Consider the following 26494-nt stretch of genomic DNA (forward strand, 5'->3'; position numbering starts at 1 on the left):
CCGGGCCGGGCCGGCGCTGCGTTTCCCCGGAGGCAGCCGCCCGCGCGCCGCCGCTCCGAGCGCGCCGGAGCCCGCGTTCCCGGCGACAGCGGCTTCTTGGATGCTGAAGGCTGCGCCCCAGCAGTGCGGGAGGCGAAGCGGCAATGGGTGCCTTCGAAGTGTGGCTCGGGGTGGCCCTCGCACTGGCGGGATTTGCAGCATTGCCTCCTCGTTCCGAAGGTGAGAGCGCGATGCCCCCTCCCCGCCACCGTGTGTGTGTGTGTGTGTGTGTGTGTGTGTGTGTGTGTGTGTAAGAGAGAGAGAGAGAGAGAGAGACCGTGATCCTGCTGTTTAAAAAGCCAAGCGGGTTTACCGTACTGTGGGTCGGGTGGAAGTTTTTTGGGGGTTGGGGTCGGGGGTGGGTGGGTGGGAGTGCAGCGTGGAGTGGCTCTTTCTGCGGCTCCTGCTCCTGATTGTTTTGCATTCCGGTCACAAGCTGGTCTCTCCCGGTCCCCTCCCGGCCCTGAGTGCATTTGGGTGGGTGGGTGGGGGGGGTCAGTCGCGGCGGCGTCTCCGAGATTGGATTCTCTTTTCCCCACTTCCCGCTGCACCCAACGGAAAGCAACTACGCGAAGCGTCGGCGAGGAGCGAACGGAGGCTCTTACCTGAGTAAAAATGCCCCCGCTGCTGGGAAACGTAAAATCCGGCGCCTTAAACCCTCGCCACGCTCCCTTCCTCCTCGCCCCAGTAAGTGTCCCTGTAAAGTCCAGTAAAGATTGTGGGACTAGGTGGTTGGAGTGCGCTCTGGACGTAGACACATGCCTGGAGAGGCGCCTGTCCGCTACGGAGAGGCACGAGCCCGCCTGCTTCCTTAGGGGGAAAAAGTGATTAATAGGAGTTTAGCTTCGTTCTCTTACTTCGCCCTACGCCCGGTTTTCCTCCAGGGCTCCAGCCTGCGTGTAAAACCCCGAGCTGGGGGAGAGAAAGGAGTCGGAGGGAATTGTCGCCATGATAGCAAAAGCAGTCTGGGTTCGGACAAACAAATGAATCAATGAGTCAACGAAGAGTTTGGGGCGGGGCGGGTGGTCAGGGGATGGCGGGCCCCGGCAAGCGCGGCGCTATGAGCCTCCACCTGCTCCTAGGAGTCGGCCAAGTCCTTTAGCGAGTGCTTGGAGAGGGGGAAGGGAGCCGGCGGGCCGGGAGGAAGAGGGCTGAATCCGCCGCGCTGGGCCCTCGGCTTTCCCTCCCGACTCCATTCATTATTCATGCAGCTGCGGGCCGAGGGGTTCACCTGCTCCGCCGCAAATCAGAGCCGCGGCCGGGGCGGGGCGGGGAGGGGCGCGGCGCCTTCTCCCTGCTGCCGGGTGGGCGCGGCTTGAAGGTGCAGCGCAGGGGCGCAGGGCTGAGGGCGGCGGGAGGCCAGGCAGAGGACAAAGCCCTGCCTTGGGTCCTCCTCCAGCCTTCAGAGCAGCTGCCTTTTCCATGCTAGTTTCCCTGGAGAAAGCGGCCTGGCCTCGGAAGTCCGCGCAGGGTGCAGGGGACTTTACGGTGGGTAGAGGTTCCGCCTGCCCGCACTCTCCGGGAAGGTGTGTCAAGTTCGTTCCCCAGGAGAAGCACGTCTGGGGCCTGTGCAGCCTTCTCCAAAGGGGTCCTGACTTGTGGAAGTATGTGTTGTATGTGTGCCTGTGCGTGCATATTGGAAAAAATAAAACTTACAGGGCTTAATTATAATGATACATCAGATGGGAGAGTTAACTCAGGCCACCTGACTCTGATTTTGAGACTTAGAAACACGTTTTCGCTTGGTGGTGGCAGTTTCTTATTTAGAATCATCCCAGCAACGCAGAAAACGTGCTTTCTCTCCCAGAGAGCTCAGCAGGGGGGCAACTGAAATGATGCAGTTTTTCAGAACCAAATCTCTTGAAATCACAGAAGCCATTATTATTAAGAACCTGCAGGGTTCGCTCTTTGGAAGACTGGTTGGTACAATGGGCCAAGTTAACTTGCAAATTCTTTTGGTAGGAGAGGAGGGCAGGACACCAGGGGCGCTATTCCTCCAAAGATTCTTTGGAAATTTTGCTTCTTATGGTTTCATCCCACCTTCAGGGCATTCTAGAATCATTTCACAAATTGAACTGATAGATGTCTGAGAGTTTCCATCCAACTCGGAATGGTCCTTGTCTAGTAATGAGTGAATGAATGTGGACATTTATTGAGCACGTGTTATTTGGCTCCTACTATGCCAAGCACTTTACATGCATTATCTCATTTAATTAATTAAATTAAATTTAATTTAATTAAGTGATATCAGGCACATAGCCAAAAAAAAAAAATCAGCTGTCATCTGATGAGAACTTTGATTTGGTTCTGTCAAGATTTTCTTCTCTTCAAAATAAGGGCACTGAAGGCTGGAAAGCTGAAGGATCTTACAGATTTCCTCAAGCTTTTTTTTTTTTTTATTAGTCTTGGCAATGATTTTTAAAACTGGAAAAGAAGCATTTACATGTGTGCTTCTCATGGTGTGACATGCACTTTGATACTTTTGCTCACCAAGCCATAGCAGAATTTGTGTTTTCTTCTTAGTGCTCAGAGAGCATCTCATACATGCTTCTAGAACCCCAGTAAAGAATTCTACAATTATGTGGATAAAGGTGCAGCTTCCGTCTTCCTCAGGTAGCTGTGTGCTCACTGAGGGCATAGGATGGCTCCTAAGTATTCTTATTTATCTCCATCACCTGTGAGTATACACTAGGCGCTAAGAAGATACTCGTCATGTGAATGAGCATTGCCTAATCAGTCTTTTGAATTAAGCTTACACTGGCCTGGATGACAAACTGCCGTATGACCTTGAATGAACCACCTAACTTCTCTGGCCTGTGGTTCTGTCATTTGCCAAATGTAGAAGTCGGCCGGCGAGGCAATAGCTATAAGATGCTTTTGCTAATCATCCAGCACAGGGAAAAAAGATCAACATTTACTGCCCAATCTGTGGCCCGTTGCAACTTTCTGGTTCTGACTTTTATGTCCGTTATTAAAAGAAAAATGAATTTTTACAAGCAAATCATTGGCAGTGTTCTTTTATACTGTCTTATACTGCCGAGATGACAAACTGCTATGATTTCACAATATAATGAAATCAAGAAGCACAGGGAAACTTCTAGCAAAGGTGATTGGTTTCTAAATCAGACCAGCCTTGCCATGACATTTTCTGGAGAAGCAGTTTCTGAGTTGTGTTCACTTGTGGAAATCCTGTGAAGTCACACTAGGTAGAACATGGGCCTTGGAGATAGGAAAAGATTATTGAACTGGAGGTTGACAGAATTGAGTTCTGGTCTGTGTCCTGTAACTCCTCATGTGGCTTAGTCAATCCCACAGTCTTCCAGACTTTTCCTAGAAATGAATGCCAATAACTGAATACGTTGGGAAAGATCATTTGACAGACGGTATGTTTTATTTATGGGTGGATCTGCATATTTGGTTCTACTCTCGGCTGGAGAGCTCCTTCTGTGTAAGATTTAATCTTGAAAAACCAAGGTGAGTAAAGAGAAGACATTGGCTGGGGAAAATAGCCTCTCTCTCCATTCTTCCATTCCACAAGTCTTTATTGAGCGCTTATGTGTGTGGTTATGTCTGGTAGGGGGACCACATACTACCTGCCCTGAAGAAGTTTGCACACCCAGTAACTGTTAATATCAGTAAAGTAGAAGTAGGGGTATGTAAACACTGGTCCTTGGCGGGTTTCCCAATATTGAACACTTGCACTTTTGGCTTTTGTAACTACCTGCTAGTGAAAATGAAGAGGTGTATTGTCACAGGCTATTTCCATTTCTGTTCTCCTCTCGGGATTAGATCCTGCATACATTGTTCAGTGACACCAGAGCCATCTGTATTCACGGTATGGGCTCAAGTGGCAATATCCCTCGATTTCGCTCAGACACAAGTAGTCCTAAGTACCCTCCACCACATGGCTCAGGAGAAGGGAGGAGAATACCACATGGCGAAGTCACGGTCGTGTGCCAAATCTTAGAATAGTTCAGAATCGCTTGGCCCGTTTTCATTGTAACTACTCTGTTAATTGATCTGAATCCTGGTTAACAATAATCCGGACAGGAACTGTCCTGTCCATCCAGAAAACGATTCTATTTTAACTGTTCCATGGTGTAGACGCCATATGCTGAATTAGAACACAACATAAAGCGTGAACATTTAAATGCTAACTCGTGGCTGTTTGTTCACGATGAGTCATACTTCTGCGATACCGTGCTCTCCGAATCTCTTTGTATCTTTGGCCACATATCCCACTCCATCTGATGTTTTGAGGCTCTTGGATTTAACTTTTCTAATTGACTCCTTTTACCAGGTATGATTTCTGTAGTGAAGAGTTTCTGGAAGTGAGAACTCGTGCAAATTAGAGTTCACATTTTCTCTGAAAACTTGAGATTTCATCCAGGTATCACATAAAGGAGCATGTGAGAATGTGAAAGGGGCTTTAAAATAAACACTTACTTAGTTCAGTGAATAGGAAGTAACCTTTGGCCCCTGTGACCCGCGAGACTGCGGTTGGCCACACGCAGGAAGAGCTGAGGATCCCGGCTTCCTTCTCCCCGCTGGATGGGATCACTTCACCCCTGCAAAACTTTCCGCGCTTTTTTCACAGAGAGCTGGAATTTAAATTACAAAGTATCTCACTTGTATTCTGCGCCTTAAAACCGGCGAAGTTCTTGGGTTAGAGACTTCTAGCTTCTGTTGTCTCTTATTTTTCCAGTTTTCTCTTGGAGAAGCCCGCTTTCTCTTCCCGGACCCTCACCATCTGTCAGAATTCACCTTGAGCTGGAGTTTCCTTGAAAGCGCAAATAAAGGCATCAATCTCAGCCTCTCCTAGAACTGTCCTCCTTTAGAAAAAAAGCGATGAGTGGGGAGAGGAACTTTGTTTCCACGTTATGGGAGTGGATCACTTGGAGAAAAGGCCTCTGCTCTAGTGCAGACCCAGAAGCCGCACCCAGCCCCCCTGCCAATGACCTCCTAGCAGCGTGTGCCCGTGGGCGTGGGGCGTGTGCTGCTGCGGGAGAGAGGGGCTCGCTTTGGAGGACGGCAGCGGGCACTGGGGGGAGATGAATGTCTGATGGCCCTGGGCATCACACTGGAATGCTCTGTTTTCTCGAGGGAGTAGAAGCGAGGTTTTGGAAGCCGTGTGAGTGGAGACATTCATGCAGCTGCCTTCCGGGGAGAGCTGTTCCGTTTTAGGAAAACCCTCCGAAGGCAAAGCTTATTTCTTTTGGAATTGTACATCATAGAGCGACGCAGATTGAGTTATTTCCTTCTCCTAGTGCTGGGATCTCTCCACAGTTGCACATCGTTTTGACTGGAGTCTCTTGCAGAGGCTTGGCCCAGCCGAGTGTGGTACCACCCTCGATGTTCTTGTTATCATGTTCCTGTGGGTTTGTAACCTCTGTCCCACTTCCCTGGAATGCGTTTTGATGTGGGTAGTTGGATATTTCTTAAGCGACTTCATTCCTTTTGGAGCTTTGAAAAGTTAATTGGCTTTTGGAAGGCAGTGCTAGGTAGGGGGCCAGTAAATGATTTGAGGATGGTCTTATTCTAAAGGTTGGATTTTGTTTGTTTATTCTAGAGTTTCAGCTTTGTTAAATTGCACTTCAGTGATGCTCTTTATGTTTATTTTTTAAAAATCACAAAGAAATATGTCCATTTAAGTAATGTAGAAATTGAATTTTGTCGATATATATCAATTTGATCTTTATATGACTATTTTATGTATATACATGTATATCCTATATGATTATTATATACATTTATATATACATACATATTTCTCTTATGACATACCATAGACTGGAATACTAAATATTTCTCAAAGAGACATGTGTGAATGAAGAGAAATTTTCTCCCAAGGTTTTATCTCAAGTTATTCTTGTTTGAGTGTCAAGGGCACAAAAGTCATTCCAATAAATTTGCTCATAGAGATCTTTGATTCAGATCACAAGTGTAAATAGTCATCTCATTTCTTTGAAGATTGTTCCTAATTCCATTATTGGTGGATGAGGCAGGCCGGTCCCTTCCCAAGAAGTTATTATTTTTAAGACTTCACGAATGATCTGTTGGAAGCCAAGCACTATAGTAAAATGTGTCCTTCCCTCTTTGGACACCAAGTGTGGCCTGTTGTCAGGATGTGTTTCCGCAGTGGTGTATGTATGCTATTCCAATCTGTTTTGTAGGTTCAGTTTCAGAGAGAGTAGCTGCTAGCACACTACCCACATGTTTCTAGGTAAAAACAAACCAAAAAAACAAAAACAAAAACACCTGTCGTGCTGTTCAAAGATTGGTTGAGAATGAATTTGTTTTTTAAAATTAAGATTGCAATTTTACATTGTTTTCAGATATAACACTTGGAAAGATTCATTTTATGATTCAGAAAATATAGGCTGTTCCATTCACATTTAACCTTCTTTTCCATTTCTAAGAAATTTCTGTTGTTTTTTATTTGATGCTTACTGAATGGAAAATGTAAAGATGTATCAATTCGTAACCAGTCTATTAGAAGGAAATACTGAGTGAAAAGAAGGTGAAAAGGGTATTGGAGTTCAAGAGCCCAAGAGAAGAGTTCTTTCCAAGTAACTACAGTCTGCACGTCTCTCTGTTAAATGTAACATCCCTAACGAGGAATATATTGTGTGAAAGGCGAGAAATAGGTAATCACCCCGATACCTAAGCAGCTGCCTACTAGGTGAAGAGTTAGGGAAGCCAAAGGAGAAGAAGCAGTCCCTCTGCCAAGAGTCTGTGTAGACACGGCAGTGGGGTAGATGCAACAGTTTCACAGGCTTAGCAACAGTGTTGCAAGGAAGTTTATAAGAATGAATGGATGATGTAGGCAAGGAGTGCTATGAAGGCAAAGGGGAAAGAGCATAATGCTGTGGGGCTGGAAAAGTTCATGAAGGAGATGGGATCAAATTTAAGGAACTTGAATAGACCCAGTGTGTCTCCTGCAGGAAAAAAAAAAAATAAGCAAAGGGATGGAGATATGAAAGTCTGACCACCAGATCCCAAGTTGGCCTCTTGGGTCGGAATGGAGGATTTGTGTAAACAAAGGTGGCAGAGAAGCCGGGATAAGTAAATCAGAACTAGATGAGGGAGGCTTTGCTGATTTATCACATAGAAAAATACACACTGCACACACAGCATGCCATTATAAATACATTTATTTTAAAATTCAAATAGTAAGTTTTAATGATGCTTTCCCTTGTGCGTGTCCAAGAAGTGTTGTTGTGTTGTATGGGGTTATTTCCCGAAGGGGCAGAATGTTCGAGCTTTTCAGATTTTGGAAAAAGCACAATTTGCAGACTGATGCATGTAGATGGAGTTTTAGCCTAAGTCTGCTGGGGCAGTGCCTGCTGGTCTATTTTGCATTCCTTTTAATTCTTGTTTTGTTTTTCCCTACAGGTGCTTGTGTCTATCAGGGTTCCTTGTTGGCGGTAGGTCATACTTCCTATATTTGCTTTATTTCTTTCAAATGTAAAATGCTGGATTGGGGTTGCTGAGTGAGTGAGGTGACCTTATCATTGTAAAAATATGTTTATTTTTCCTTCAGAGTTTGAGAATTATCCCTCATTTTGGCACAATCATGCTCAATTACTTAATACCTTTTCCAGAGTGAATTAGTTCCGTTTGAATACTCAGGTATTGGAGAAGAAGCTCAAACACCCAACACAATTTGCATTTCATGGCTGTCCTTTGTGTTCTTTGGATCAGAAAGAAAATTAGATCCCATTCTCCTGTCAGATATGAACTGGGGCACAACTTTGTTTATCTTCCCGTTGCATTTGCTTCTTTCTTTGAGCCCCCCCCCAAAAGTACAGTTATTAAATGGAGTACAATATGGAGGATTCCTGACTGTGGCTTTGAATTATGATTTTAAGTTTTTGTAAATAACAAGCAACTTAACATTTTATCTCTGAACTTTTGCCATTTAGGGTAGAGTTGATTTTGAATTTAATGTCATCATGACTTGGGGGAAAAGCTGATGCAAGTCTCATGCGTTTCTTTTCATCAATAATGTACTGTGGTGCATAACAGTGTGTTAGAGCCTTATTGAAAGGACGGTCTACACTCCATCAACTCTAATAAATGGTGTGGCAAGTCATTCTTCACCACTTTTTTATTTTGGTTTTATAAATGCTATACTAAAAACAGGACTGAAATGGTTGGGGAGGGTTTGGCCATTTACATCACCGCCTGCTACTGACGTGTGTGAATTAACAAGTCCTCTTGGATTATCCTTGTGATCGTCAGATAGAGGAGAAGCATCTGAACTATCCAACAGTCTGGATAATTGTAGATGTTCACAGTAATATTCTTGATTCTGAACTTTATGTACTATAGCTCCTGCTCTGGAGATTTATGTTTTTTTTTCTCTCCTAATTTTCCATTAAAGAATCAGGAGAAGGCCGTTTTCCTTTACTTTCTCACTCCGTGCCCTTCAAAGCCTACTTTTCCTTGTGTTTCTTCTTTAATACGTTTTCGGAATCATTTAAAAATCAAAGTATTATAAAATACATCACCAGTTTTCGGGAACTGTAGTAGATGTTATAGTCAAGTCAGCTATCCATGTGAATACAAGGAGGATAGCTTACTGTATACAGTGCCTCATGATTTTTAAATATATTTTCGTAGCTCTTCATCTAGCTGACACAGTAGAAGAGTGAAATAAACAGACCACGTATTATTTTATACTCTCCCCTTTTTAATGAAGAACCAAGGATGAGAGAGACTTTAAGAGATTTGCTAAAGGTAAATCAACCATTAAGGGATAGACCAGAACAAGCCAACCTGTTTTCTTTCCATTGTTCCCCCCGTATCTGAAGGAAAGTGGCCAGCCAGCCTGTTTTCTATATTTGATGTTGCTCTGCGTTATTGTGCATTTGAACACGAAAGCATCAAGGACTCGGAGAGGGCAATGACATCCAGTTCAAGGAGAGACCGTGTGGTCAGTTTGCATTTAATAGGTGACCTTGCTGTCCTTGGTTCCATGCCCTGGCTCCTTCTGGGGCTGTGGCTGCTGGGGGCTTGTAGGCTGTGCGATAGTGCCCCAGGGCACTCCTCATGCCCACCAGTTGACTTCTTTGCTTACCAAGACTCAGCCGTGTGTGTTCCAAACCTCCTCAAGCCCAATGTACTTACTATTGTAATTCTGCAATTCAGTCAGAAAGACAATACATGTATTACAAGAACAAAGGTTGAGTAACAGCTGTGGAATTCTAGGCACTGGGAATGCACCAGTGAACAAACAGACAAAATCCTTGCCCTCATGAAGCTTGAATTCTAATGAGCGAAATATAGAGAATGTCAGGCGGGCCCTAGGGAGGAAAACAATGGGGGGCGTGGGGAGATGGGGGACGCCAACTAGAGGAGGAGAGTGGCTCCTGCAAATAGGGTGATAGGGACGGCCTCCCCGAGAAGGTGACGTTTGAGCAAAGACCTGAAAGTGGCCATTCTCCGCGCTAGTCAGCCTGGATGTCCAGGGAAATAGAATTCCACAGAAGGGGAAGAGCAATGGTAAAGCCCAAAGCGGGAGCTTGCCTGGTCATTTGAGGAGGTTTACAGAGGTCAGTCAGCGGCTGTGGTCAAGATTCAGGGGCAGGAGGAGGCCAGAGAGGTGGGCAGGAGCCCTGTATGCACTTGAGCTTGTCCTCTCAGGAAGGTGTATCGCCCCTGGAGGAGCTGCCGCAGAGGGATGACAAAATCTGACTTATAGTTTAATTAAACTGCTGAAATGTGAATGTGAAAAGAAATAATGTTTTGTTTCTAAGGAAACTATGGTGAATACTTTAAAAAGACTCCGCAGAGGTGAGTCACTAAAAATTTGCTGTCAAATTAAGTGTAGGAGAAACAACTGTAAAAGATTGGGGAAAACACAGACATCCAGGGAGATTCTGCAATTGGATTTATTTGCAACCGTTTTAAGTTTTTTTTTCCATTTTAAGGAACTTCAAACTGGAAATCGTAGGTGATGCATTGTGGACGTAGTTAATTGTGTGTGTAATTAATTGCTGTTCTCTCTCCATCTGATCTGGTCTTAGAGAAAGGCATCGAATGAAATTGAATGAATGTATGTTTTTGTATTTTGAATTAAAATAGAGAATTTAAGAACATTTAGACATTAAGAACATTATTCTGCAATTTTCTGATTAAACAACACTTTAGGTGAGAGGGTTTCTGTGGGGGTAAGAGGCTTCATGGGGGGTGGGGTGGGGGATTGGCTCTGAGGGTGGTGGTGGGATGTCCCTGTTCTAAACCCAAATTCTACCCACACACAGTTCAGAGCTGGATGTGACTTCTGAGATCACGTAGTCCAAATTCTCCATATCCTAGGTGAGGAAGCTGGGGCAAGGGAAGTGAAGTTCTTGAATTTAATCCATTTCTCAGGCGAGTAACCAGAAGCAGAGAGTGGGTCCGTTTGGAAATAGCAAAGCATCAGTCAGCTTTACCCAGAAGAATTCCATAAAATCTATGTAGCACATGAGGACACGGATCTGGGTCCTGGCTGCTCGCCGCTAACTCTCAGCCCGTCTTGTGAGGATTCTCCCCCTGATGCTTCTCCGGTCTCATCCCCCGCTGCCTGGGAGGCTGTCAGGTGCGGTGGAGCATTCGTGATGCTTGCCACCGGCAGACCACGATCGGATTCTTCCTCCTCCACTGCCGACCGGCTCCATGACCTAGAGCCAGTTACATGAACTTAGACGTCCTGTGTGAGGGGGATAAATAAAGCCTCTCCTGAGGGGTTTTTTTTAGAGCAAAGGGGATAATGTGGGAGGGACACCCAGGTGCCATGCCTGGCATGGGCTTTTCCACCACAACAAAATCTCTCTTTACCAACCAAGAAGAACAACAGGAGGAAGGGAGCCGTTATTAAGCACCTACTAGGTCGACAGTCCCAGCAAGTAGGTGTTGTCTTTACAGATAAGGAAACTGAGGCTCTTGTCACTTGTCTAAAAATTATACGGGTGGTCAGTGTGAGAAGGGGAGAGCGTTCAAACCCGGTTCTCTCAGCCAAGCCGGTCTGCCTGTTGTCTCTGAACACAACTGGCCTATTTCACCTTCACCTCTACACGCCCGCCCCCTCCGTGCTGCACCTGCCATGCAGCTGTCTCTGCCAGTCTGTCCTGACCTCCTGCAAAAGCCAGCTGTCCCTAGCTAACCCCTGCCCGTGTAGCTAAGGCTCTCCTACCCTGGTGTGTACTAGATCTATCGCATGATACAGGAAATATTTGGAGGCGGTCGTTCCATCTTAAAAATCTGTATATGCTGTCTTTTGCACACACATACACACACACACACCCAACAATGTGTTGTGTCTACCAACTTTGACAGCTGTGTGGACTCGTGATTTGGTCCTAAGCCCTGTGTAGCCATCTCTCAGTTATGTACTGATTCCGCTGTCTCTCTTCTCTTTCTTTAACACTGTCTTTCCTACTTTCCTCTTTTTTCCATTCCTCAGGCCAAAAATTAACAGAAGGGAGTCAGAATACCCAGGAAGGTCCTAGACCTTAAGAGACACTGAAAAATCTAGTTTGGGTTATGTTTCTTAGCCCACAGTACCTTTATACCCCTGCACTCTCAGGACTTTGTCTAAAGTCAGCCCTGGTGAAAGAGAGAGCATGACCATGTTCAATCAAGAGTCCACAAGGAAGCATGATACCCTCTAGTTCCATCCACGTCGTCGCAAATGGACAACTATCATATGATCTCCCTGATATGAGGGAGAGGAGATGCAACATGGGGGGGTTGAGGGGGTAGGAGAAGAGTAAATGAAACAAGATGGGATTGGGAGGGAGACAAATCATAAGTGACTCTTAATCTCACAAAACAAACTGAGGGTTGATGGGGGGAGGGGTTTGGGAGGGGGGTGGGGTTATGGATATTGGGGAGGGTATGTGCTATGGTGAGTGCTGTGAAGTGTGTAAACCTGGCGATTCGCAGACCTGTACCCCTGGGGATAAAAATATATGTTTATAAAAAATAAAAATATTAAAAAATAAAAAGAGTCCACAAGGAAGAAACAACCTAGTTCATATGTCTAACTGTGACAGGGGCCTTGAGTGTGAGGAGAAAAATGAATTTTTCATTTCAATATTTTCACTATATTGAATAAAAAGAATTTAACTTTCTTTTGGCATCACCACAAGTAAATCTCCTTTATTAGGTTTTTCCCTAGAGGTAGATCGCTGGACTCTTAACCTCAGTTTTTACATCTGTAGAATGGAGATAAACTATTTACTTCCCAGGGTTGTTGTAAAAGCTAGAGGAGATCACATGAAGCACTTAGCTCTGTGCTTGTGACCTACAACATGCAGCGAAGGTTAACTGCCGTTATCGTTGCTATAAGCGTTTGTGATTGGAAGAGTTGCACAAAGCTATTCCTCTTCCGTAGATCAAAAATGTTAAGTGTTGACATTTTCCAACTTGGAATGCTTTTGCTCACAAATGCTGACAAAGTAAATTATGAGACACTAACACATTTGAAAGAAAGAAAATAAATTCAGGGATAATTAAAAATGTGGAGTGTTTGCTTCACTACTATATCATATGGCACAATAGAAAGATCTAGGCTTTGGAGTTTGAATCCTGATACTGCCACATACCTGCTGTGTGGCCTCAAGTATGATATTTTATATAGCTAAGTCTAATTTCATCTTCTATATAATGAGGATTATGATTCTCTCAGGGTTGATGGGAGGATTAACGGAGAGCATGCTTGCGGAAGAACCCAGACCTGCAGTTGGCAAGAAACTGGCACTCACGTCATCTAGGTGACAAAAAATGTCAGAGTGGAAATAACTGAGTGATAGAGTCTAGTTGTCTTGTTTTGTCCTGGCTCTGTAATTACTAGCTATGTGGCATTGGGTAAGTGACTTGAATGAAATGAGCTTTTAGTTTCTAAATTTAAAAACGAGAACATTAGGTCCTCTCCAACATTCCTCAGCTGAGTGCCATCCAGTAGAAGTTTCTGTGCTGCGGGAAATGTTCCACAGATACACTATCCAATATGGCGGCCATGAACCACATGTGGTTATGGAGTACTTCAAATGTGGCTGGTGGCACTGGGGGACTAATTTAAATTTTTTCTTAATGCAAATTAATTAAAAAAATAAAAATATAAATAGCCTCATAATGGCTTGCGACTACTGTATTCTACCATGCAGCTCTAGGGCTTTCAAATTCTCAATATCCTGTAGTACTTAAGTTTGAATTACAGTCTCATGTGTCGTTCTCACCCCAGGTGAAGCTTCACCATAGTGTTGTTAGCAGTTGTGAAGAATGTCACAAGGAATTTGTTATAGTGCCCAAGGTTGTTCTTTGTTTATTTAATTTGAACAGTTTTAAGGTCATCTTAGTGACATTCATCATACTACTTTCCTCATTTTGCTTGATATGCTTTCTTGAAAGGAAAGGGGAGTTGCAGCTGAGCCCTTGCTTGCCATCGGTCTTACATATTCCATTAAAAAATCTGTTTTCAGCTTTGTTGAAATATAATTAACAAATGAAAATTATATGTATTTCAGATGTACTACTTAATGATAGGATATATGTATATATTGTGAAAAAAAATCACCACAATCACACTATTAACTTACCTATCACCTCACTTAGTTACCATTTTCTTTCTTTCTTGGTGTGGCAAGAACACTTACTCTCCAGCCTCCTCGCGTGAGCACTGGGTGTGATATGTAAGTGATAAATCACTAAATTCTATACCTGAAGCCAGTACTACACGATAGGTTCACTAACTGGAATTTAAATAAAAACTTCAGACGAAAATATATGTAGATGTATAGAAAGATATATATCTGTGTATCCTCCTGACAAACTTCAAATATGCAATACAGTGTTATCCGCTATAGTCATATTGTTGTACATTAGATCTCCAGAATTTGTTCATTTTGTTTAACTTGCACAATTGTCCCAGCCCCTGGGCGCTGCCTTTCTCCCCTCTGCTCTCCGAGTATGACTAGTTTGGATTCAGTATATAAATGAGATTGTGCAGTACTTGTCTTTCTGCATCTGACTGACTTCGCTCAGCATAATGTTCTCCAGACCCACCCATGGTGTTGCAAATGGCAGGATTTCCTACCTACTTAAGGCTAAATAGTACTTTTTGGGATATATACGCCACCTTTTCTTTATTGGTTCACTGGTTGATGGCTGTGTAGGTTGTTTCTATATGTTGGCTGTTATGAATAATGCTGAAATGAACATAGGAGTAAAGATATCTCTTCAAGATCCTGATTCCATTTCCTTGGCTATCTATGCAGAAATAGGATTGCGGGATCATCAGGTAGTTCTTTTTTTAAAAAGTTATTATTATTATTATTTTAATTCATCAGGTAGTTCTATTTTAAATTTTTTGAGGAAGCTCCGTACTGGTTGTATCAATTTATATTCTCACCAACGGTGCCACAAGGGTTCCCTTTTTCCCACATCCTTGTCAACACTTGTTATCTTGTCTTTTTGATAATAGCTGTCTTAACAGATATGAGATAGTATCTCATTGAGATTTTTGACTTGTATCTAGTAAAATTTTTACGAAATATTTTTGGTGTTTTGTCAAAGTCAGATACACTTGGAGCGTTACCCGCTGTTTACACTATGGCAGAGAAACATCAAGAACTTTGGGTCTGATCTGTAGGTCTTGTTCATTAAGGCTAAGAAGGATAAAGGAAGACAATTCAAGCTCTTCACCGCTAGTCGCTCTTTAATGCTAGTGTGCTCTAACATCACTTTCTTTTATTTGCGACTGTAATGCAAGACACAGAGCCCTATAGACATGAACATGCCTCAGACTTGGACTCGGGCTGGTATTTACCAACATGCTCAAGAGACTTTGTGGAGAAGAGAAAGGAAGAAACTTTGGAAGCGTCTCCTATTAAGTGCTCAAAGTCCCCCTAAACTTGTAGTGACTCTTGGCCAGTGGCTACTATTAAACACTCTGAACTTTGTAGCCGTTGGGGGAATGCTTGGCCCCCCCGGTGGATCCACTGAGAAGGGAAGCAATAAAAGCAGCCATTCCTTAATTTCCCTTAAGAGTACTATTGGGTATTGTAGGATATTGTTGTTTTTTATTATAGCTTAACAAGAATTCAACATTTTTAAGTGCCTCTGGTCCATCTTCATTTATTTTTAAATACTAAATAATATATTTTTAAGTAGGAAAGCTAGTCTTATTAAAATGTACTTCTTCTGGGATAAAAACTTGATGTTTTTTTGCAGAAAAGTGGTAGCACATCATCACTATGCTGGGAGCTGCAATGAATTTCCTTTAACTAGAGATATTCAAGTCAAGACGGGGCAGTCAGCACCAGAAATAAGAGTGTTGGCTCTGTCTAGATGACTTCCAGTTTGGGGTCTTGTATGGATTGAAGGTGAGAGCTGGGCGTTTCTGCTTAAGGAAGCTGTTAGGGTGAGAAAACCTCCTGACCCCAGGGCCCAGTGAGGGCTTTCTCCCTATACATTTCTTTAGGAAAAGGAGAGATTTTGAACCCTTGGGTGCTAGGTGGTGAGCCTTGGACTCTTGGTGTCTCAGATCATTCTTTTGCCTTGATGGGTTTTTATTAACTGTCCATTGTAATCAGATGTGCTAGTTTCCTATCTGGGAATTTCTATCTTCCTAAAATATTGTGTGAGAGGAATAATATAAGAGACTTTGTACTTTTATTGATGAATAATCCATATGCATTTTCAGTCTTATTCACATTCTTGTGGTAGGAACAGATGTTTTAAATTAACAAACACATTTCTTACGCTTTGTTTTGAATATAGAAGATGCAGCTGAGCTTAGAAGCCATATTAATTTGTTCAAACTATGCTAGATGTGATCATATATCTCAGTTTTCTGGCCAGAGCGTACACTCTCTGCACCTTTTTTTTTTTTTAAGTTTTTATCATTTTTGCTCTAAATTACCTTATAACCTAATACCTTATTTTGATTTTCTTTCTCCATTTGTCTGTTTATAACTACAAAATATATACATATACATGTTTATTTAATACACAGAACGTTTATGTATGCATATGTACATATCTCCTCGGAGAGAGCTGTCACTCATTTATGACACCTTATGGTATTATCTTGTCATCGTTTGCTTACTTTTTAAAACCCTCTGCTTACTAAGGAAAAAGGATACATATAAATATCAAATGACAATCATGAGTTAAGCCAGCTTATTTTTTTGGTATTTGAATGGCAAATGTCTAAAGAAAAGTTGGCTTTAAAAATTTCATATGGATGGCATTTTGCTTCTGGGAGAGGAAGGGACACTTAAATAGAAAAACGGCACAAGATAATTTTGTAAAAATCTGAGAGTTTTATGTGAAATAAGTGCATCGCCTCTGGTATGCCAGCAAAGTTCTTTTTTAGCAATGATTTCTTAGGCCCCCCAGAGTTTATAAACTAAATGAAAGCGAGGAGGAAAGGGAAAAGCTTTCACAGTAAGAAAGTTCATTGTTATGCCCAGGAGACCCTTGAGTTGGGGCCATGACCTGTGAGTTCTTTCCTGGCAGCTCCCAAGATTAGTTATTTATTAAATTTATGTCATTCCTTTCTTCCAAAGGGAAATTGGATGGTGGGGGAGGGGTTGGGAGAGGAGGGTGTCTACCCTGGAGAGCAGATTTTGTGGTTCCTTATACCTCACATTCCCGAAATGACTCTAAGTGCAAGCAAGAGAAAATTATTAACAGAAATAGGTACTTATTCTTTGGTTCTCTGACTATACTGAATTTCCCTGTCCTCCAGAAGGAAGTCGGTCTAAGAGTTGAGAGAACAGAAACAGAAGGATCCCTAACCTGAAATTAGTGGCAGGAGAGGCTAAAGAGAGGCTCTTTAAAGTGGCTCTTCCTCTCTTAACTGCATCGGTAGATGGACTAGGAGTGATCCCACTGGGTTCCAGATATTTGCTGATCAGCTTCCATGGGCTGGAAGACACGAGTTCTGTCCCCAGGTCACGTAGTAGTGGATGCTAGGTTGCTTGCTTCCTAGCCCCTTTTCTCTTTTTCCCTATTGGCAAAAATCCCATTTTTTTCCCAGTCGCCGCCCCGTCCCCACAAGACTAGTATAAATCCTAGGTGTCAGCGGCTTAGGAAGTATAGTCCCCGGCCAGGATTGGTTTCGGAATGAGTTCACGGCCTAATTGTGGCCGAGGAGATCTTCATGGAAGTCTGCTAAGCTTTTGGTGCTTGAAAGAGCCTCACTGATAGCTCCTCTCTCCCCTAAAGTTCTCAACCAGTTGAGAAATGAGCAAATCATAAATATAGACATAAAAACATCGCCTTTTTATTGTTTAATCAGTGAGGCTGAGGTGGCGAATATGACTTTGATTTTTCTGGACCAAATGGGCTCACTGATTCTGAACCCCCAGATTCCAGCAGGCTTCCACCTTCACAGGCAGATTTTATTGAAGCAGCTTTCCCACGCAGGAAGGCTGCTCAGGTGAGAATTACTGTCGGGAGAAACAGAGGAAAACTTATATGCTTTTGGTTGAAAGGTTGGCTTCCTAGAAGAGGAAGGGAGCAAAACCAAGTTAAGCGCGCACACTTATTCTTTTAAATTTACCAGTTAGAGGGGAGCCTGGGTGGCTCATTGGGTTAAGCAGCTGCCTTTGGCTTAAGTCGTGATCCTGGAGTCCTGGGATCGAGTCCCACATTGGGCTCCCTGCTCGGCAGGGAGTCTGCTTCTCCCTCTGACCTCTCCCCTCTCGTTCTCTCCCTCTCTTTCCCATTCTCTCTCTCTCTCTAAAATAAATAAAATCTTTAAAAAAAATTTACCAGTTAGAGAAATCATGCCACCTTCCCAAGGATAAGAAAGCATTAGAGTTGTATGTTGCTATCCCTTCACAAGAAGGAAGCCTCAGGAGAAAGAATTCTCCATTAATGGGAGATTTTTTTTTTTTTTTTTTAGATTTTATTTATTTATTTGACAGAGAGAAATCACAAGTAGGCAGAGAGGCAGGCAGAGAGAGAGGAGGAAGCAGGCTCCCCGCTGAGCAGAAAGCCCGATGTGGGGCTCGAACCCAGGACCTGGGATCATGACCTGAGCCGAAGGCAGCAGCTTAACCCACTAAGCCACCCAGGCGCCCCTAATGGGAGATTTTAAAACTAGTCTTTGACACTTGGCAGGTGAAGGTGCAGTGCCCGGAGGTGCAGCCACCACTCATCAACCCAGCCGACACGCACAGGTTGATGGAGGACGAGGGTAGAAAGTTTGGTTCCTCCAGGCGTTGGGCTATTGATCTGGGGGCTTGTTACCTGAGCCTAGAAATTCTTGAATTGTTTAAACCAAAACAAATAGGACTTTAGGCGAGTGTAGCTAAAATCATTCTCTCCCATACCCTACCATCAAAGAGTGAACTCAATTCGCAGCACTTTGGGTAGGTGTCAGTGAAGGAGCACAGCCCCGTGGTTGAGGGGAGGAGCTCTGGATTTGGAGTTCTGAGTTTCAGTCTGAGCTCATCAGGGCTGTTCAACCTTGGATAAGCTACTGGCCTTAGCGCTAACATGGCGATAATAGTTTTGTTCATGTAAGTAGAGCTGCTGCAAAGGTAAATGAGATAATACGTGGAAGTACCTGGGACATAGTAAGTAGAATGTACTTGCTAGCCGTTGAGAATATTGTTATTCCTGGTGGAAACCACTTTTGATCTTAGCCTTCCAATGTGGGTCAGTTTACAACAGGAAGAGATGAGGGAAAAGCTCTTAGGGTAGAGGGTCAGTATGAGTAAGAGCATGAGGGCACAGGTAGTCCAGTTTGACTGACATGTGGGAAGTGAAGGGATGAAACAGAGAAAGGACTTTTAAACTCTGGATCACAGAGGGTGAGGAAGAAGGAGTTTGAGTTACACTCTGTAGGCAGTTGGGACCCTTTGAAACGGAAATCATTTGTTCTCAAATTTTAACTCTTGTCCCTACAAACTGATTAGGTGTTGTTGGAAGTGAGATATCATGGCACCTTCCTCTGTGTTCCTCCCTCTTCTCATTCTCACCGGGGTCCTCATGTTGTTGCTCTGTAGGGCTTTGGAGAGGCCGTGAGGGACTTCACGTAACTGATCATCATTGCTGACAAAGAAAGATCCGTCTGCAGACATATTCCGACAATAAGTCAGTGCTGTTAGTACTGTTAGGTTCATCATTAGTTCAGCAAAAATGGCTTCATCTGGCGATATGTCAAGTAGAACTCCCTATTAATAGGCATTAATCCCTTTAATATCGATGTTCGTAATGATGCCCCCCGAGGTGGTGGTGTAATTGTTTTCCTTCCCCTTTAATCTAATTGGCTTTCTCATTTCTTCTTTATAATTTGCAAAGATTAAATTATGTTCCAGATAGTATTAGGATAAAGTAAATTTTATGTAATTTTTTTAAATGGAAACCTTGTTATTTTATATATCCTACCCCAGATTTTCAAGAGTATAGGTTTTCTCCCATGCTGGACAACAGAAACTTATTATCTTTTTGTTTGCCTTTAGAATGTTATCAGATTGATCAATTTCTATAATTAAAATGTGTTTTTAATATAACATCTATCAACTACACTTCAATAATAAAAAGATTTTTTAAAAATGTGTTTTAGAAGAAAGAACAAGTATGGTAAGATACTTTAAGGAACAGAAGGACCTCTTGAAAAAACATGAACTAGAAAAGATTCTTAATAGTTTGAGGATTTAGGAGGAGAAGAGAGGAAGATTTTGTGGGAATAAGGTAACTCAAGAGCATATGAAAAGGAGAAAAACTCATGTTAATGACTACTTTGGTTACCACTTTAGTGGAATGAATAGGATGCTGAAGAGGAAAAAGTCTTTTTATATTTCTTACATTGTTTCACTGATGACTTGGAGGAAAAACCTCAATAATAACACAGAGATAAATATAAAGCATGATAGAAGAAATACTGTTAGTTCAAGACGTGTATTTCTGCCAGGTGGTTTTATGCAAACTTATTACGGTCAAGGACAGTTATGCAGCAAGGGAGATTGTGTATTTAAAACTAAGAATTCCAGCGTGTGGTGATGAGCCCTGGGTGTTATATGTAACTAATGAATCATTGAACGCTACATCAAAAACTAATGATGATGTACTATACAGTGGCTAACTGAACATCATAAAAGAACTAAGAATTCTATTTTTTTTAGTACTAGAAATAAATTATAGAGGTAGAAGGACAACCATTGGAAAGGGTCAGTATTTTTTTTTTTTTAAGTGTTTTTTGAAAACTGAAGTACAAAGCTCAGACTATCGTTCCAACTCTTCAGAGTGATAGCTTTCTTTTTTGATTTTTCTAAGGGGAAAATGACTGTATCGCCTACTTATTATATTACAAGTACTATAAATCTGTTCTCACAGAAAAGAAACCAGACAAACATAGACTATAAAAGGAAAGGAAAAGGCACTGACAACACCCTGTGAGAGGTGTTGTGTACGACTTCCCACTGAAGTTGATGGGATTTGTGCCTGTACCGCCTTATGTCAACGGACTGTACTCCGTTATTGGGACATCTGTCTCCCACTGAGGACATAGATGATACTGTCCTCATTTTTATATCTCTGTAGAGGACATTGCCAGGCATTGAATGAATGAATAAATAAATGATTATCCTTAGTTATGTACTCTCTTCCTGGACTGAGTGTTTCTGCCCTGTGTTAAGTTTCTTTATGGAATCATACAAATGTTTTCCCCAAATGAAGGGTAACTCGGCTCCCCTTGTACATGTATTTCTGTTAAAGTTAATGAAATATTTTAGACACTAGTGCTTTAGCAATACAGAGGAGAAAACAACTGCACTTATGATCTATTAAAGAAAACAGATATAAAGAGATATTTTAATGCTTTCTACTTTGTGCTGAAGTGTCTCAGAAATCATTTTAGTAGGTGTATCTTAAAAAACAGGTCTCAAATCACAAAAGGCCAAGGAAAAATATTTTTTAAAGATTTATTTATTTATTTGAGAGAGTGAGAAAGGGAGAGTGTGCATGCATGTGGGGAGGGCAAAGGGAGGGAGAGCATCTCAAGCAGGCTCCCCGTGGAATGTGGAGCCCGGTCTCAGGACTCTGAGATCATGACTTGAGCCAAAACCGGGTCAGATGCTTAACCCACTGAGCCACCCGGGCTCCCCTGGCCAAGGAAATATTTTGTAATTATTTTACATTTACTTGTGTAAGATTTAAGATTAACTGAACCCATAACTATCATAAAAAACCCCAAACCTTCAGTGCCTTGTACTAACCTATTATATGCAGAGCCTGTGGAAAAGAGCTATTGCAATGTTAGAAACTTTGTCTTAAAAAATAAATAAAATGCGGGGCGCCTGGGTGGCTCAGTGGGTTAAAGCCTCTGCCTTCGGCTCGGGTCATGATCCCAGGGTCCTGGGATCGAGCCCCACATCAGGCTCTCTGCTTGGCGGGGAGCCTGCTTCCTCCTCTCTCTCTCTCTGCCTCTCTGCGTACTTGTGATCTCTGTCTGTCAAATAAAGAAATAAAATCTTAAAAAAAAAATAAATGCTGAAACATTAAAAAAAAAAAAAAGAGGGAAAGTCTCCATTAGTCCAAGCAATTCCACAAACAAGGATAATTACTACTCAATATTAGATGAATTTATTGCAGAACTTCTGTAAGTGTGTGTGTGCAACAAAAACAGTCATTGCAATATGTGCATTGTTTGGTCACTGTTTGTTTTTTCTTTTTTAATCTAATGCCATATGATGAATACTTTTCTGTGTCAATACACAACTGACCTACATGACAAATCCGTCATGGATAAATGATGTTATTGTAGTGACCCCTCTCGATTGGTGTTCATAGTCCCGTGTTTTGGTATCGTAAGCAACACTGTGGTGGCCATTCTTGCACACTTTTCAGCGCAATTTTCAGATATTTCCTCAGGATAAATGATTTCCTCAGGGTAAATTTCAGTTATTTTCTGAGGTAAAATCCTTAGAAATATAATTATTGAGCCACATGATGCACATTATAAAAAAAAGTATTTGTGTACACATTTAACACGCATTACCAAATGTAATAGAAGACAGTAATGACAAATTTTGATAAGATTTTTAAAATATCTAATAATGTAAAACTTAAAAAAAAGCCCAGTAGAATACAGGCTTTCAAAGAAATAGTGTTACAAAGAATTACTTAGTACTTATAAAGAATTCATGCGAATATTTAATAATGCTACCAGACTCTAGGAATTGAACTAGAAATAGAGAGTTCACATAAGAGAAAATACAAGTAGCAAACAAATATATTAAGTAGAATCATTGTTAAGAACCATGTGAAACACTCACACCAGTCAGAATGGCTAAAATTAACAAGTCAGGAAATGACAGATGCTGGCGAGGATGCGGAGAAAGGGGAACCCTCCTGCACTGTTGGTGGGAATGCAAGCTGGTGCAACCACTCTGGAAAACAGCATGGAGGTTCCTCAAAATGTTGAAAATAGAACTACCCTATGACCCAGCAATTGCACTGCTGCGTATTTACCCTAAAGATACAAACGTGGTGCTCCAAAGGGGCACGTGCACCCGAATGTTTATAGCAGCAATGTCCACAATAGCCAAACTATGGAAAGAACCTAGATGTCCATCAACAGATGAATGGATAAAGAAGATGTGGAATACTATGCAGCCATCAAAAGAAATGAAATCTTGCCATTTGCGATGACGTGGATGGAACTAGAGGGTATTATGCTTAGCGAAATAAGTCAATCGGAGAAAGACAACTATCATATGATCTCCCTGATATGAGGAAGTAGAGATGCAATGTGGGGGGGTGGTTGGGGGGTAGGAAAAGAAAAATGAAAGAAGATGGGATTGGGGGGGAGACAAACCATAAAAGACTCAATCTCAAAAAACAGACTGAGGGTTGCTGGGGGGAGGGGGGACGGGAGAGGGTGGTGGGGATATGGACTTTGGGGGCGGGTATGTGCTATGATGAGTGCTGTGAAATGTGTAAACCTGGAGATTCACAGACCTGTACCCCTGGGGATAAAAATACGTTATATGTTTATTAAAAAAAATTAAAAAAAAACGTGAAAATTAAACCAATAATGAGATATCACCTTATGCCTATGAGAAAAAAAAATAAATGATTAAGTCCAGTTTTGATGAGACTTCTGGGAATTTGCCCTAAAGAATTAATTTAGAAGAAAGAAAGATTATATTTAAAGAAGTGTTCTTTCCAGCATTATTTGCACTATAAGAAGTTATCTAAATGTCTGTGGTAGAGGAGGGGTTAAGTCATAGATGAAGTTGACATGGGGCATTATATAGCTATTAAAATATTAGACGTACTGAAAATAAATTAAAAAAAGTAAAAATACTAGACGTGAAGAAGATCTAGCCATGTAGACACATTTATGGGGTAACATTAAGTGAAAGGTAGAGTCTTCCGTTGAAACTCTGTGATTAAAACTCTTTCTTAAAATGTGCTTTTCTGGGATTAGAGTCTGATAAGTGGGAAAAACCCATTTTATTTCAAAAGGAGGGAGAAAGCTTGTTAAGGAGAGAATATGGAACCAAAGGAGAAAGAGAGGACGGAAGTTAGGAAAGTGTAGGGACAGAAGGGACAAGGTGGCCGGAGGGGGATCAAACCATAAGTGACAAGGACTGTATAGACAAGGGTCTTCTGCAAAGATAGAAGCAAAGTGGGAGAAGGTTAATGAAAATCACATTATTTAGGACTCTCAGTGTGAGTGATGGAAACTCCGCTCAAACCAGAATAAGCAAAGCCTATCATTTATTGCTCCCTTGACTTGGAAGTCTCGGGGTTTGGCTTCTGGTGCAGCTGCACCCGCCATGACCGTATGACATCTCTCTTGGCTGTGCATTATCCTGGGTTAGCTTCATTCTCTGGCAGCCTCTTTGTGGTGGCGATGTTGGTTTAATAGTTCAGATAGCTCGTGCTCAAGAGAGCCCCCCTTTTGGGGGTAAGTTTCCAGTCAAAGTTCTTGGGAAAATTCTGATCGATCTGGCTTGCATCAAGGATCTTACCCCCAGCTGTAATCATACCCTCATGGAAAGAGAGAAACCTTACGATTTACCACACTACCGAGTAGAGAGGCCCTTTCTAACTATTGAAGTATGCTGGCCGAAGAGATGGGAGCAGATGTTCTCTGCAAGGATAAGTAGACATTTGGAGACAGTGTGGCTCATTTACTAAATCTTAAGTGAGAGCTGCCATCTGCTTGGTTGGCCTCATCAGCTAGAAAGCATCACTGGAACCAGGTGTCCTGTCTCTTGACTACCCACATGGTGGTCAGCCCGAGACTAACATCCACGTCTACTAGTGTTTATCTGAAGTTGAGGAAGAAGGTTAGTTGGACCCATTTCACTCTGTAATAAACATTTACTTGTTTGAAAATAATACTCAGCAAAAGCATGGACATATTTGATGAATGAGGGCTGTACTGATGTCCTTTTTGGTAATTTGGGGGCAGGCGGTAAAGTAAATGGGTGGTAGGTTAGATGTTAATGCATTTCAAAGTGGGATGTTTTATTGTTTTCTTGAAATGCTTGTTTGGAACATTTCTTGGTACTTCCTTCTTTCATTTATTTTCCTTTGATAAATGACCAGTAGAAAGAGAAAACAGTGGAGACTGAAAATTTATAGAGTGAAAGATGGGGCTTAGAGTGTATGGGGCCAAATGTTTTTCCAGCCCTCCGAAATGAGTCAGTGATTTAATGTACAGTGTCCGTTCCAGAATCACTGTCCCACCGTAAGGAATGAGAGCAGAGTCCGTTAAACTGTGGCACGATTCAGGTGTTTGGGAGCTTTAGACCATTATCTGGAAGAGTTATCATTTCTAGCCTTTTTGGAGTTATAGGGTCTCTTCCTCCCCCCCCCCCACCCTTCTAGAAATATAGAAAAATAGGAGTTTTGGAAAACTGGGAGTAAAGAAATGTGGTCATTTTCCATTATCCTTAATTTAATGCCCTATAGCGGCTTTAAATTAAACTTTCCTTGCCCAGTGGAAGAAAGCTTTCTTTGGGATATTTAACTTACTTGCTTCTATTCACTGAGACCCTCAAAGACTGCTTTTAAGGAAAGGAAATCAATCCTCAACCTCCTGTCTTTAATGAAGACAGAAGGTTAGCGACTCACTGTTTAGTAATGAAGTAAGTAAATGAATAAACGAAAGAAGTTGTATTTCATGCCGGATATTTCCCGATGTGGGCTGAGGAGAGTCCTTTTGACTCAAGGACTATAGATGCCACCCGATTGAAAGCAAGGAGAAACTGGATGAGTTTTGGTAGTTTAGGCGAAGGAGCAAAGCTGAGGAGTGGTCAGGAAAGAAAAGGGTCTTGAGAAGTCCTGGGTGGAAGGACCCGTGTAATTTTGTGTCAGCATTAGTCCAAAATATTTGAGTATTTATGTAAGAGAATTGTATGGAAACTCGGGCTATGCCAGAGGGAAAGAAAAAGAAAGAACAAAGAACTAGAAAGGTGGGTTAAAAAAGGGTCTTTTTGGAAAAACTTCGGAGCCATGCCATAGCATTACTTTAAATTTTTTTAAAACAGATTTTATTTATTTATTTGACAGACAGAGATCCCAAGTAGGCAGAGAAGCAGGCAGAGAGAGAGGGGGAAGCAGTCTCCCCGCTGAGCAGAGAGCCCGATGCGGGGCTCGATCCCAGGACCCTGAGATCATGACCTGAGCGGAAGGCAGAGGCTTAACCCACTGAGCCACCCAGGCGCCCTACTTTTAATACCTACAATGGTTTTTAGAAAACAGCCTAACGTTTTGTTTTGTTTCTTATTGTGGTTTTTGTTTTACGTGATTGTGAGGATTTTGCAGCTTGAGTGTTAGTGCAGACATTGTTCTAGATCTCTGTTTTTTGGTACAATTTCTACTGTACTTCTTCTTTTGTCTGTTTGCTTTTGGTTTACGCCCCGGCCTTTCTCCTCTGCATCCCTCTGTAGTAACATTGAGTTTTTACCCCAAGCTGGTGATGTCATAAAACGTGGAGATAAGTTTCGAGCCAGAACGAAGAGCTTTCATCTTCGGTATTGATCATCGTTTCACTTTATTTGATGATTTCTTTTTGTGAGTCTGTAGAACCGTGAGAACTATTCTGCCTCTCGTTCTGTTTTGAAAACTGCCATCTTCTGGGTCTCTGGATGGGCCCAAGCATTGTGAGGTGTGGTACTAAATACAACATGTGCCACGCAAATGGAAGGACCTCTCACCTTTGGTAACCCCCCTCTTTGGCAAACCCACCCGTTGGAACACAGCTAAGAAACAGAAGCTAACCACCATGGCCTGTGAGGGGCCAAAATGGAGACCACACTGCATACGCCTGAAGGCTCTGATTGGTTTACCCCCATGGGGCCCCGGGAAGTGGTGGTGTTGGTATTGCCGCTGTGGGTTTGCCGAGGCAGTGTCACTGCAGTGCTCAGCAGTGTTGCTTAGAGAAGATGCTGGTGTGCTCAGGCGTTTAGGAGAAAGAGCATATTCTTGGGGA

At 42.4% G+C, this 26494-nt stretch overlaps 1 protein-coding gene across 1 annotated transcript in view; it reads left to right on the forward strand.

The window, feature by feature from the left end:
- Positions 1–26494, forward strand: part of FRAS1 (Fraser extracellular matrix complex subunit 1) — a 413592-nt gene continuing 387098 nt past the window's right edge. Inside the window, 2 exon segments of the mRNA XM_047719626.1 lie at positions 1–219; positions 7435–7466. Coding sequence (XP_047575582.1) covers positions 144–219; positions 7435–7466 — 108 coding nt within the window. The 5' untranslated portion in view covers positions 1–143.

This window comes from Lutra lutra, chromosome 2, assembly GCF_902655055.1.
Source record: "Lutra lutra chromosome 2, mLutLut1.2, whole genome shotgun sequence".
In the NCBI taxonomy this organism is placed as follows: domain Eukaryota; kingdom Metazoa; phylum Chordata; class Mammalia; order Carnivora; family Mustelidae; genus Lutra; species Lutra lutra.